Raw genomic sequence first — 14,639 nt, 5'->3', positions numbered from 1 at the left:
CCACATGTTTCAAATTTGGGGATTCTAAAATGAGAAATTATAAATATTTGGGGAAAAAAATGCATCTATATTGAACAAGTACAGAGTTCTTTTGCCGTTATTCACTGAACCATACAGTACAGCAACTTTTTACAAAGCATGTACACTGTATTGAGTATTGCAAGCAATCTATGGTAGACAGAATTCAAGGTTTGTATTTTAGCTGTAACACCTAGTACTAGCTATCTGATTCATTCACATTAGCAAGTAATGATGTCTCAGTCACTGCAGGTGTAAAATTATTGTAATACTAACTACTACTATGAGATCATGCATATTCAAACAATTTATAAGACCATTACTTTATTCCAAGTAATCACAGATCTAACAGTAAATCTAATATGTGTACCATAACACTTTAAAACATAGCATAGCTGCTAAAAAATCCCAGACCTTACTTCTGCCTATGAAACACAATATAGGGTTCCCTGAGGATTACATGTACAAGCTACAGCTATTCCTGTTTTATTTAAAAAGCAATTTCTAACTTTCATGAACAAATGTGAAAGTAACACACCAAACACTATAAGCTATCATGCGAAATAAATAAAAAATTCAAACAGATTGGATCACTTCTTATAGATACATATGACTGACTGTAAATTTTGCCTTTAGTTGCTCTGAACCAACTTCAATTGAAAACTTGATTGAGTACACAGAGGTTTACAAGTCACTCTTAATAATGGCTTGTTGTGATGCTTCTACATAAGCACAACAAAAATAAGTCATTCCTAGCACAGAGACAGGGATAAAATGACATGTCTTTTACATCAGATTTTAATAGTTGTCTTTCATTCCTAAGTTTCTGAACCACGATCCTCAGATCTCAGCCTCCTGAATAGCCAGGATCACAGACATGAGTCACCAGTGTGCAGCTCCCTGAGCTTTTTCCACTCAAGGCAAGCGCGCTACCACAGTGCCATTTCTGGCTTTTTCTGCTTATGTGGTGCTGAGAAATCAAACCCAGGAGCTCATGCATGCAAGGCAAGCACTTTACTACTAAGCTACCTTCTCAGCCCCTCATTTCTAAGTCTTTGACAATGCTTAAAATATTCAACATTTGCACAATGGATTCTATACACAAACACATACTCCAAGGCAGATAGGAAAGGATAATTAATTACTGAAAGCACGGCTCTGCTAACCACTACAAATTCTAAGTGCCATGTAACTACATAAAACCATTTCAACTGATAATTCTGAAAAGTTTATCCAAACAGCACGTACCTAGCATATAGCAATACTGTGATATAGTCTGATCTACTGTACTTTTACAGTCTTATCTATAAATACCAAGAAGGCACAACTCCTTACTCCTTTTTGGTTTCCTCAGAAGACTTGTTTTCTTCCTTTTCTTCCTTCTCAGGCTCCCCCTTGGGCTGTTCTGTCTCGCTAGATGTAGCAGGTGGAGTTTCATTCTCTGGTTCTTCTACAGTGGAGACAGATTCCTCTGAACTGACATCTGGTTCTAAACAATCAGGTGAGAACTGTATCAAGTAGATATATTAGAAGCACTCTCCTAGTCAAGAAAAGGTCAGTGTTTTGCTTAACAGGTGAATTCTAAAATGAACAGCAGCTGGACATTGTGGCTCAAGTGGCAGAACTCTAGTCTTGAGAACAAAACATCACAGAGAGTACCCAGGCATTGAGTTTAAGCCTCAGGACTAGCACAGAAATAAAACGAACAACAAATGACTTTGAATAATTTTCTTCTCTTTCTTGAGGTGAGGTGGGGGGGGAGGGATGTATATGTGTGTACTGTCCACTAAATTTTCTCTCCACACCTGTTTTATTCTTTTTTGTTTTGTGTTGGTCGTGGGGCTTGAACTCTGGGCCTGGGTGCTGTCCCTCAGCTCTTCAGCTGAAGGCATGCACTCTACCACTTGAGCCCCAGTGCCACTTCTGGTTTTCTGGTGATTTATTGGAGATAAGTTTCATGGACTTTCCTGACCGGGCTGGCTTTGAACCCTGATTCTCAGATCTCAGCCTCCTGAGTAGCTAGGATTACAGGTATGAGCTACTGGCGCCCAGCTAATTTCTAACTCAATGACTTCAGACAAAGATGCTCATTTTCAATACTAAGAACGTTATACTTCACCTTCCAAGAACGAGTAAGAGAGAAAATGCAATCTTACAGCTTCTTTCTTTAAAAGTTCCCCCATAACACTCAGCACTGAGGAAAAACTGCAATGAAATTCAAAGATTGATGGAATACTTCAAATAAAAGAGTAAATATTTTGCCTTCTTTAGTTGTGCCTGCTTTACACTACCTGGCTTTTCTTCCTCTCCTTCAACAGGTTTGCTTTTGGGTGGAGTCTCCCGGGTAGAATTCACAGCCCGTCGAATTGGCATGGTGTTATCTTCTACCTTCTAAGAAAAGAGATGGCCATAATCAAACATGCACTAAAAATGTTTTCTCTTTCTCAAGAGACCTAACTGGGTGTCAAAAGATGTAGGAGAATTCTTCAAGTCAACTCCAGGATCTAATACAAATTACTTTTCAAAGTTTTTTTTTTTTAATGAAATATGCTTCAAAGTATTTTATTTCAGATAGAATTTTATATGGAAATGATTATTCTTGGCTTGGAATAAATTTAGAAGGTTGGCAATTCCTTTAGGAATTTGTGAGAAAGGGGAAGATGAAAAGAACTTTGTATCTATTTGATTTTTCAGTCACCACTGTACTCTCCCTGAAGGTGGGGGAGGGAACATGTACCAAGAAGAACCCAGCAGAGCCTGAAGTCAGGGGTTGATCCAAGAGTGAGCTTCAAGAATTTGTCAGCCCCTACCTCACCTAACTTGTCCGCGTGGATCAGCTGAGCTCCTACTATAAGTGGGAGTGCCTTAGGATGGACGAGTTCACCTTGAGACGTATCAGTCGCCATTTAAAATAATTTCTAGGCCTGAATACAGGTTACACACTCTGAAGCCTCTGCTGTTAACCACAAGGATTTTTCCTAATGGTTTCAGTGTGGTGAAGAGTCAACCTAAAGCACAGAAAAGACCCGGTGTGAAGATTAACAGAAACAAAACTAAACTGTCTAAATTTAATATACATCCAAAGGGAGGGGGGAATTAAAACTTACAGTTAGGTGACAGGTGATTTAGTTACTCAGAAAGAAAAAAACCACCATCAAAATAGAGTATGTAAAGCAGTGACTGAGACAAATGCGTAAGCCACAGCAGCTGTTGCAACGTCCACATGAACAAAGGCAACGAAGACAAGAAAGCTCATAAGGAACCAAGCTCCATCCCCTCCTATTATCATCAGGGGCTTAGAAAGACTAGGGAACAGTTTAGTCAAATGTTGGTTCAAGGGTCAGTTTATTAGACAATGTTTTTATTACTGTTCTCAACGGGGTCATTAAATAAATAAGTAGATAATCCTTTTCTCTATTAAGGGAAAACACAAGGACTCAAAATACTGCTGAAGAACTTTCTAAGAGCCTTTCAAACCAGAGGCTTTTAGAGAGTCAAAGGAGAATAGAAATATACTCTGAAAACCTAATTTGTTGTTGTTGTTGTTTTTTGGGTCCAGTTGTGGGGCCTGAACTCTGGGCCTGGGCGCTGTCCCTCAGCTCTTCAGCTCAAGGCTAGCACTCTATCACTTAAGGCACAGCACCACTTTTGGCTTTTTTCTTTTTGCTTATGTGGTGCTGAGGAATTGAACCCAGGGCCTCATGCATGCAAGACAAGCGCTCTATTACTAAGCCACCTTCCCAGCCCCCAATTTGTTGTATTTTTAATGTAAGTAAAAATAAAATAAGAAAATAGTCATAGATAAAACCTACAGTCAATCAAACCTGCCTTACTGATCATTAATACTGCTTTCCCCTCAAAAATTTCATCTGCTCCTGTAATTCTTGGCTAGCCTGAGATGGAAATGGGAGGAGGTGGAGACAGGATTTAGGACAGCCAAAAAAAAAAAAAAAAAGTGAAACCCTATCTCAAATCAATCAAGGAACAAAACTAGGTGACTCAAATGGTAGAGCACCTACCTACTAGATAGGATTTCACTGCTCAAATCCCAGTAGTTTAAAAAAACAAAAAACAAAAAACAAAAACAAGCCAGGTGTGGAGGCCAGCTACACCAGGGTTCATCTAAGGCCAGCCCTGAGCAGAAATAAGACCCTATCTGAAGAATAAGACAAAAAAAGACACGATTCAAGCACCTTTCTAGCAAACTTAAGGTCAAGAGCTCAAACCTCATAATGCTAAAACACAAAACAAAAAGAAAATTAACCCTATCTAGGAATTTAAGAGTTTTTAGATTGTCAAGTAACTGAATCCAAACCTAAAATGAACTAGGTAAAGGTTTTTGTTGTTGTGGTTGCTGCTGTTGGTGGTGGTGATATTTGTTTTTGCTTTGGGTTTTTTTTCCCCTGTCTTTTTAGGGGGGCTAAGGGGATGCAGAAAGGGAGGGAGGAAGGGTAAACAAACACAATCATGGTATTCAGCATACACCATGTAGAGAATGAACTCTGTGGGCAGGGATGGGAAAAGCAAATGGTAAGAAATGTACTGATTACCTAACTTATGAAATGATAACCCTTCTGTACCACACTTTGATAATAACAATAAAATTATATAAAAAAACATTTCAACACAAAGAATGCTTCCAACTGTCAACTAGCTGCAAGGAAAAGCAAAACAAATAATGTAAGACAGTATAATGAAGTAAAATTTACTAACACTACTCAATTAGAAATGTATAAATATTTGTAATTAACTGTTATAGGAGCTGAAAATGTAACTTAGTGGCAGAGCATTTGCCTAAGCACTGGGGCCTGGATTGAATCACAGCACTACAAACACAAAGTTGCTCAAAACTATATAACATGTTCATTTTACAATTCACCTAAAAAATTACAAAATATAGAAATGAGCCATGCATGGTGGCACAGCATATGTAAATCCCTATTGCGAAACTTTCAGATGATGAGTTGGGAGGCCAGCCTGGGGCTGCATAGTAAAATCCTCAAAAATCAAACTTAAAACAAACAAGACCCCAGAAATGAGCTTGTTTTCTTATCTGTGATGAGGGCTAAGATGGTTTAAGGGCCTTATTTAGGTTTACAAAAGTTAAAAACCTGGGGCTGGGAATGTGGCTTAGTGGTAGAGCACTTGCTTGGCATGCATGAAACTCTGGGTTCAATTCCTCAGTACCACATAAACAGAAAAAGCCGGAAGTGGTGCTGTGGCTCGAGTAGTAGGACACTAGACTTGAACACAGAGAGGCTCAGTGACAGTGACCAGGCCCTGGTTCAAGACCCAGGACTGGCAAAAAAAAAAAAAAAAAAGTTAAAAAAAAAAGTTAAAAACCTATCTTGGGGGGCTGGGAAGGTGGCGCAAAAAAAAAAAAAGTTTAAAAAAAAAGTTAAAAACCTATCTTGGGGGGCTGGGAAGGTGGCTCAGTGGTAGAGCACTTGCCTTGCATGCATGAGGCCCTGGGTTCGATTCCTCAGCACCACATAAGCAAAAAAAAAAAAAAAAGGAAAAAAGCCAGAAGTGGGGCTGTGGCTCAAGTGGTAGAGCGCTAGCCTTGAGCTGAAGAGCTGAGGGACAGCACCCAGGCCCAGAGTTCAAGCCTCACCACTGGACCCCCCCTCCCCCCAAAAAAAACACCAATCTTGGGATAATTTACACACATACAACTAAGGCCTTGCACTAGCTAAGCAGGTAAGAGTCTCACTTTCTGCTCATTCCTAGGCTGTAACTTGCCTGTTTTAGGCTTTTCATAGTAGGATAACAGGCATGTACCACTGTGCACAACTCTGGGTTGAGAAGGGTCCCGCAAACTTTTCCCCTAGGATGGATATCCTCCCAATTGCAGCTTCCCAAGTAGCTAGGATTAGGGGCATGAGCCACTGGTGCCCACTTACATTTTCATAATAAAAATAATGAAAACTATGTAAATCTGGTATGTTATACATATACTATGAAAAAGTGAAACAATCATATAACACTAGTTAAGTAGGCTAAGTTTCCCTGATCAAAGGTATCTTAATTTTTTTGTTTTTGTTTTTGGGCTGGTCCTGGGCTTGAACTCTGAGCCCCAGCACTGTCCCTGAGCTTTTGTGTTCAAGGCTAGTGATTTACCACTTGAGCCACAGCTCCATTTCTGGGTTTTTTTTTTTTTTTGGTGTTTAATTGGAGATAGTCTCACAGACTTTCCTGCCTGGGCTGGCTCCAAACCATGATCCTCAGATTTCAGCTTCCTGAATAACTAGAACATAGGCACCTAGCTCAAAGGTATCTTAAAAAAAAAAAAAGAAAGAAAATCCGGGCTGGGAAGGTGGCTCAGTGGTAGAGCACTTGCCTTGCATGCCTGAGGCCCTCGGCACCACATAAGCAGAAAGAAAAAAGTCGGAGTGGCACTGTGACTCAAGTGGTAGAGCGCTAGCCTTGAGCTGAAGAGCTGAGGGACAGCGCCCAGGCCCAGAGTTCAGGCCCCATGACCGGACCCCCTTCCCCCCCCAAAAATCCTTGTCAACAAATACAGAAAAAACTGTCAAACCCTTTCCAGTCAAGTCTGTACTCATCAATCACTAATAAACAGATTTATTTTTGTTTTTTGGTAGTGAGGCTTGAAACTCTGGGCCTGGTCGCTGTGCCTCAGCTCTTCAGCTCAAGGCGAGCACAGCGCCACTTCTGGTTTTCTGTGGTTTATTGGAGATATGAGTTTCACAGACTTTCTTGCCTAGGCTGGCTGTGAACCGTGATCCTCAGATCTCAGCCTCCTGAGTAGCTAGGATTACAGGCGTGAGCCATCTGTGTCTGGCTTAATAAACAGATTTAAAAAGAAATAAAAGAGATATAGGAAGCAACTGCTAACATCAAAGTGAGAAAAAAAACACTAAAAATTAAAATCAGGGTGACTATCAGTTCATATAGACATAGATGCTGGGTGCCATTTCCTCATGCCTGTACATCCTAGCTACTCAGGGGGCTGAGCTCTGAACATAGCAATCCAAACTCAGCCAGGGCAGGGAAGTCCTTGAGACTCTCATCTCCAATTAAACATTAAATATCTGGAGGCGGAGCTATGGCTCAAATGGTAGTAGAGTGCTAGGCCTTGAGCATAAAAGCTCAGGGATAAACACTCAGGCCTTGAGCTCAAGCCCCAGGACTAATGCAGGCATATACATACAAAAAACAAAATTAAAAAGTATTTCTCAGATTGGAATCATGATAAAATAAGTTGGGCCATCAATCTTCCTGCTGTATCCACCAAACAAATGGATCCAGACATCTCTCACCTAAAACCTCATATACTAACTTCTTCATGAATCTCAATTCCTACAAACTACCGCTATCCCTATTTTCTTGAGTCCAAACATGTATACCATCTTTTGGTCCCTGCAATGTGATCAGTTCATTCTAGTCCAGGGTGTTTGCACCCTGTCCTCTCAGACTAGAACATTTCTGCTTAGACCCTCTGCGCAATTATCACCTCAGAAAGGCCTCCTAGCTTCTTTTTAGGTTTCCTTAAACATTACTTTCTCTCTCAATGGAATGTAAGCTCAGCATGCACCAAGAATTTAACCCACTGCTGTACCCACATGATGTCCAACATACAGGGAGTACTCCATATTCACTAGGAAAACAAGTCAAATGAACAGTGACACCTGATAGAACTTATAACTATACCTGGGACATAAAATCTAGAATGAGGCATTTGTGGTACATGCCTATAGTCCCAGCTACTTAGGAGACTGAGGCAGAGGTATCACTGGAGTTCAAGTTCAAGACACAGCAAGAACTCTATCTCACCCCCTTCTCCCCCTTCCAAAGTAACATACTATAGTATTTGAGATCCTGAGAAATTCTTACTTTGGCTCTGAATCTCCTTAGTAAAGTTTCAATAAGTTATCTGATAAACTCAGGGTTGGAAGTTTACAGGATTATACCATATGGGTAGGAAACACACCCACCTTACCATCACTATTTACCTATTACTAAGCTTTCTGTTACAGCAATTCTGAATGATCACTTTTAGGTCACCACACTTGTTCCTGCAGGCATCATTTCTACTGTCACTGCAGCACTAGTTTTTATCTTGTAAGTGCCCAAACAAGATCTGTTTACCTGTGATTTACGTGGTTCTGGGAACATGGGTTTGTGAGAGGTTGGGGATTTCTTTTATAGTTTCTGGTTGTGTATGTGTTGTCGTTTTTTAAGTTTAATGTTAGGTTATACAAAAACAAGGAAAATGCCAAATTAAGCTGTTTAGTACAGGCAAAAAGAAAAATAAACCTGGAAAAGTCCAAAGTCCAAAACCTTAGTTTAATTTATTATCTCTATTTAAAAATGAAAGGTTTTTTTTCCCCTCTTAATTAAGTAGGAGTTTGACTGTGCATTTCAGTTTATCTTAATATGCATTTCGGGGAAAGTATTATGTCCTAATTCCTATAAAAATAATTTTATGCATTCTAATGTAACCAACGATACACTGGATACCTTAACTTGCTTCCAATCTAGTCTTTCCCTACTCTCAGGAGTAAGCCACAGAGATAACTTTTACTTTATCCACTTTCACCTTTCATTAAACCATCATTTAGCTGATGCTCATCTACGGTATAAAAGCTGGAAAACCACACAGGCTCCTTCTCTCAAGAGAGTCACAATCTAGCTAAAAGGATTACCACATAGCAGGAGTTCACTATACCTCCTCTACCAACTTCGAGCCCTCAATTTCTAGTAGGCTAAAAACAAAACAAAACTAAAGAAACAAAAAGAGGAATGTTACATCTACTTGGGAACAAGAAACACTAAACTTTTAAAGGCAGTTAAAAATAATTAAAGCTAGTAAAACAGTTTCATGCCTACATCGGATTACACAAATTCAAGGCATCTTTCAAGACGACTCTTCAACTCGAAGACAGCATGCTCCTCGGGCCCCCGACGAATTCCCACTGCCTTCCCCACCCCAAAGGAGCCGGGAAACACCACCAACCACGGGAGAAACTGCCCGAGTCCTTCAGCAGGGCAGAAACAGGAATCCCTGCCTCCGAAAGGTCGGGTGGGGAATCTCCTCGGGTCTGGGGCTCGTTTCACCAACCCGGCCTCCCTGACAACCCATCCCGTGCCCGCCCGCCCGGGCCCTCGTCGGGCCCGAGCCGCCCCTAAGCTGCGGCCCAGGGAAGGCGAAAGCGCGTGGCGGGCAAGGCAGCAGCGGCAGCGAAGCTGGCGGGGCGCCCCAGAGGGCTGAGCGGCGCGGAGCGGCGCGGAGCGGGGGAGACAAAGAGGGAAACGGCGGGCGGCAGCGCTTCGGGACGGGGGGTGCCAAGGCGTCAGAACCCGGGAGCGGTGGGGAAGGCGCGGCCCAAAGCCCGGGCCGAGGCTCGCGCGGAGATGGCGGCGGACCGCGGGCCGAGGCTCCGCACACTCACCACTGGGAGCGCCGTAATGGCGGCAGCGGGGGCGGAGAAGCCGGGGGGCGGGCCCGCCACAGCCAGTCACCGCCGCCGGCATCTTTCGAACCGGCTGGAAGACCGTTGACGGAGTAAGGGGGGGGGGGTGAAGAAGGAGGGCGCGGCGGGCGACGAGCCGCGGAGGACAATGCGCATGTGCCAGCCCGCAGCCAATAGGGCGCGGTGGCGCACGCTAACGCATGCGCGATGGGACACGAGGGGGGGGCGCACGGCTAGGGAAGCGCTGCCCCTCCTCCCCAAGTCCAAACAAAACAAGGGCGGGAGCGCGCGCAGGAGGGCCCTGGCGGAGGTGTCCGACACAGGGGAAGGGGGACAGATCGCTGGGGGGGGAGGGGGAAAGGGTAGGGGAGTGAGAGGGCGGGGCGGCCGCCGCGAGCAGACAAAAGGTGCCAGCTCCCGGGACCCGGATGCCCCGCCCCCTCTTCTCCGGGGAGCGGCGTCCGCGTCCCAGGCCAGCGGGCGGCCGTCCTCCGACACTCGTTTTCGGGGCCCGCGACCCGAGCCGACAGTCGCTGATTCTGTCCTGCGTTACCTCGATGCTCCGTGTCCCGGCGCCTGCGTCCCGCGCGACTAGTCGGCGCCGTTCCCGCCGCTGCTCGCCGCCGTCGCCGCCGTCTTCCAGGCCCCGCCGCCGACTCTGCCGCCCCGCCCCCCTGCCCGCGGCCCCGCGCGCGCGCGCTCGCCGCGGCCCCGCCCCGCCCCCCCCGCGTGCGGAGGGAGCGCGCAGGACGCGAGTCCCCGGCAGGACGTGCGGGGGCGCGAGCGGGCGCTCGGGACCGCGGCCCGGGCCTCCCGCGAGGGGCGCTGGTTCCTTCCGCGCGCTTTAGTTGGGCTCTGGCCCGTCGGTCCGCTGTTTCCTGTGGCCGCCCCAACGAGCAAAACCGCGATTTAGAAGAAACGCCGACGGAAGACGCCGCCTGACCTTAAGTCCCCCGACCACTCAGGGCCGAGGACTAAGAAGTTGGTTGCCTTCCTCTGCTGCTGACCCATCTGCGTATGCAGGAGGGTTTCCCGGAAGGAAAACGGGATTGGAAGAGAGGAGAGGGCCGGGCGCAGGTGCCGCCCGCCTGGAACCCTAGCTCCGCAGCAGGCTGAGATCTGAGCACCGCGGTTCAAAGCCAGCCCCGGCAGGAAAGTCCGTGAGACTCATCTCCAATGAACCACCAGAACACCTGGTGTGGCTCAAGTGGTAGAGCGCTCGCTTGAATGAAAATTCTCAGGGACAGTGCCCAAGCCCTGAGTTCAAACCCCAGGACCAGCACAAATCCAAACTGGCTTTTCACCAGTAGTGTGCAAACTGCCTAAATGTGACCAGTATTATTATTGATCGGTCGTGAGTCTGGACTTCAGGGCCCGGGCGCTGTCCCCGAGCTTTTTCGCTCAAGGCTCGCGTTCTACCACTTGAGCCACACCTCCACGTCTGGGTTTTTGGTGGTTAATTGAATCATTTCTTAGATTTGTCTCCCCGGCCTAGCTTCAAACTTCTATTCAGATCTCAGCCTCCTGAGTCGCTAGGATTACAGGCTTGAGCTGCCTGTGGCTGGCTGAAACGGCCAGAGATGCCCTGTATTTAAAGTAGCAGGATTATTTCTTTTTTGGGGGGAGGGGTGGGAGATGGATGGTGGTAGGTAGTAAATTTAGGGATTCATGAACGCTGCTGTTGTCCTAAAGCCCACCGCAGGTCAATCTTCCTAAAGACTTAGTGTGAAAATATATTATCCTGGGCCTGTCCTCTCGTCTGCTATTGGCCTTGGAACTGTTGCATCAGTTTTCCCAACCATAACCATCTAATTGTAACTTTCACCACCAACACGACAAATATAGTGAACACAATCATTAATATTCCAATGGCATTACCAACTCCCTCTTACTTTGGTATCATTTAAGTTGCTCAGAAGGGGTTTGAGTCTTGTGTGAGTGTGTGTAATTATGTCATGTCCTTTGTACTGTCTTCCTTTTTAAAAAATTTATTGGACTAGAGGTGTGGCTCAGGTGGTAAAGCACTTGTCTAGCAGGTCTAGGGCCCTGAGTTCATACTCCAGTAAAGACTTGATTCCGTTTTTGTGCTTTAAACATTCTAGATTTTTTTTTTCTTTTGTCGGTAGTGGGGCTTGAACTCTGGGCCTGGGCACTGTCCCTCAGCTCTTCAGCTCAAGGCGAGCGCTCTACCGCTTGAGCCTCAGCGCCACTTCCGGTTTTCTAGTGGTTTATTGGAGATCAAAGTCTCAGGGACTTTCTTGCCCGGGCTGGCTTTGAAGCGCGATCCTCAGATCTCAGCTTCCTCAGTAGCTAGGATTACAGGCAGGAGCCACCGGAGCCCGGCTCTAGATACTTTTACACTGAAAAATCTGTGTCCTCCTAGAAAAGGGGCAATCTGTGATGATTGCAGGGTTCTGCCCATGCCCAGGAGGACCTCGCCAGTCCCAGAAACATGAGGAAATATATTCCTGAACTAGAAAAACAAGTGTTAAGAACAAGTGTTACTGGAACTAGTGAGGTTCCCAGGAGGGGATCACTGGCTTGAGTTATTGGCACCTGGCCCCTATGTGTTTTTAATGGAGCTTTTTATTAACGCTGTTTGTCTCTGAATTGTTTTTCCTTCTGTTCATCAGTGCTGCCTTATTAAGAAGTCCTAGCAATGTAATGACATAATCTATAATTCTCAACAAAGTACTTGGGTTTTTCAAAATGAAACTCCCCATAGACTTAAGTCTGTGGTCACAGCCTGGGGTCAAAACAATGTATCACTTTGTTTTCTGTCTCCTTTTCTGCTAGTTCTCAGACTTAAGGTTTTGTGGCACTTAAGTCTATTAGTCTCAAAGGCCTTATATCTTATGGAAAGTAAAATAGATGACTTTGTAGGCATAAGAGTGGAGGAAGTTGAAGCAACTGCAGATTCTGAGTGTTCTAGACTGCAACACTGCAGCCATCATTTTTACTTGTATTCCATGTTGTGTAACAAGAACAGGCTTGAAGAATACCTTTTGATTGGCTGGCAGGAGAGGAGAGAGGACTGTGTTGCCAAGAGGGTGGCTCTTTTTTTTTTTTCTCCCAAGAATCATGCAGCTAAAGGACTGTCATTTCATGCAGTGGTAACCAAAAACCCAGCCAGCCTTGGATCTCCTGAGAAAGCATAGTCTTGGTAGGACTGACTTTCCTGGTTTCCAGCCAGAAAGAGTGGAAATGACTCCCAATTCATCTGTAGGTTGGAAAGGATGGTGTGAGAATGGACAGTTTGGGCTGGGAAGGTGGCTCAGTGGTGGAGTGCTTGCCTTGCATGCATGAGGCCCTGGGTTCCATTCCTCGGCACCACATAAGCAGAAAAAAGCCAGAAGTGGCCCTGTGGCTCAAGTGGTAGAGCAATTTCCTTGAGCTAAAGAGCTAAGGGACAGTACCCAAGCCCAGAAGAGTACAAGCCTCATGACCAAAAAAAAAAAAAAAAAAAAAAAAAAAAAATCTGGGTTAGAGATAAACCTTGTGCCTCCCATACTTTATTTATGGGTGACAAGTTTTAATCCAACTATCAGTAGAGCAATCAATTGAAACTTTATTTCTTTTTCTTTTTGTCCATCCTGGGTCTTTAACTCTGGGTCTGGATGTTGTCCCCCAGCTCTTGGGCTCAAGGCTAGTGCTCTACAACTTGAGCCACAGCACCACTTCTGGTTTTCCAGTGGTTTATTGGAGATAAGAATCTCTTGCCAGGGCTGGCTTTGAACCTCGATCCTCAGATCTCAGCCTCCTAAGTAGGATTACAGACATGAGCCACCAGTGCCCTGCTGAAACTTTTTCTTAAACAAATCTGGTCCTAACAATTTTGAGGAAAGGATTATGAACCAGTATATAAAAACACTGAGTTTTACCCAAATGGCATTTACCTTAATATGCATGTGTGTGTGTGCATGTACGTGTGCGCACACACATGCACTTATGTATAGGTCCTGGGCTTTGGACTCTGTGCACTGTCTTGAGCTCATGTGGCTCAAGGCTAGCACTGTACCATCCTGAATTAGTTCCACTTCTGGCTTTTTGGTGGTTAATTGGAGTTGAGTCTTATGGACTTCCCTACCTGGGCTGGCTTCAAACCCTGATCCTCAGATCTCAGCCTTCTGAGTAGGTAGGTTATAGGTATGAGCCACCAGACACCTATTATTTTTAACACTGGCTGTGTCCTACTAAATTCATTTTGCCATTCACAATTTGAGAACCTTTGTCCTAGCTGTCAGGAGCCCTTCACGGTCCAGTTTGAGTCTACACTCCCACTTACAGCTTTTACCTGAGGGCAAATGTGTTAGTTTAGCTCATTGTGAATATAGGATTCTAAGTAATGGTTCTTCTTTGGTTAGCAGTCTGACTGGAGACTTACATTTCAGCCCTCAAGGAAAGAGACATTTGGGAATGTTATTAGAGGTGTCTTTTAGTGGGGATTAGAATCTAGGATCAAGGAAATAGGGGTACTTAGTCCTGTAGGCTATAGGATTTGCTTTCAAGCCCATGACTTACCCCAGTAGTTCTAATACATATCTACTGGAAAAGAATAGGATGAGCAAAGATGGACTATTTTAAAGTCAAAGGGCATCAGGCACCAGAGGCTCATGCCTGTAATCCTATTCAGGAGGCTGAGATCTGAGAATCACTGTTCAAAGCCAGTCCAGGCAGAAAAGTCTATTAAGACTTTTTTTTTTTTTTTGCCAGTCCTAAGGCTTGAACTCAGGACCTGGGCACTGTACCTGAGCTTCTTTTGCTCAAGGCTAGCATTCTACCACTTGAGCCACAGTGCCAGTTCCAGCTTTTTCGTTTATGTGGTACTGAGGAATCGAACCCATGGGCTTCCTGCATGCTAGGCAAGCACTCTACCACTAAGCCACATTCCCAGTCCAGAAAAGCTGGAAGTAGCACTGTGGCTCAAATGGTAGAGAGCTAGCCTTGAGCACAAAGAGGTTCAGGAACAGTGCCCAGGCCTTGTGTTGAAGCCCCAGGGCTGGCCAAATAAAGTCAAATGGCAAAAGGGATCTTGGCATTAGGGTATTTAAACCATCATAATGGTTTCATCCTGGAGCCAACTCTTTCACAATGAGTCTATTAACAAGTGTGTTATTGTATAGAAAAAGTTTAAGATAGTTTTTTTTCTTGGATACAATGTTATGTTAACTGGAAAAAGAACTCAGT

The 14,639-nt window shown here is 44.8% G+C and overlaps 1 protein-coding gene across 7 annotated transcripts in view; it reads right to left on the bottom strand.

The window, feature by feature from the left end:
• Positions 1 to 10,118, bottom strand: part of Hp1bp3 (heterochromatin protein 1 binding protein 3) — a 35,819-nt gene extending 25,701 nt beyond the window's left edge. For 2 of the 7 annotated variants that reach the window (XM_070037736.1, XM_070037739.1), the window contains exons 1-4: positions 10,006 to 10,116; positions 2,829 to 3,026; positions 2,310 to 2,409; positions 1,354 to 1,507 (exon numbers count right to left, since the gene is read on the bottom strand). In XM_070037736.1, coding sequence (XP_069893837.1) covers positions 1,354 to 1,507; positions 2,310 to 2,409; positions 2,829 to 2,924 — 350 coding nt within the window. In that variant the 5' untranslated portion in view covers positions 2,925 to 3,026; positions 10,006 to 10,116. Of the gene's footprint in view, positions 1 to 1,353; positions 1,508 to 2,309; positions 2,410 to 2,828; positions 3,027 to 3,125; positions 3,598 to 9,431; positions 9,512 to 10,005 lie in introns of those variants that run through there. The other 5 variants (XM_070037742.1, XM_070037737.1, XM_070037738.1 and 2 more) reach the window with 5 other exon arrangements.
• Between the last annotated feature and the right edge of the window lie 4,521 nt (positions 10,119 to 14,639).

The sequence above is a fragment of the Dipodomys merriami genome, unplaced genomic scaffold (assembly GCF_024711535.1).
Source record: "Dipodomys merriami isolate MVZ:Mamm:240054 unplaced genomic scaffold, mDipMer1.0.p SCAF_28, whole genome shotgun sequence".
In the NCBI taxonomy this organism is placed as follows: Eukaryota; Metazoa; Chordata; class Mammalia; order Rodentia; family Heteromyidae; genus Dipodomys; species Dipodomys merriami.
This window is presented reverse-complemented; position numbering and strand designations above follow the sequence as displayed.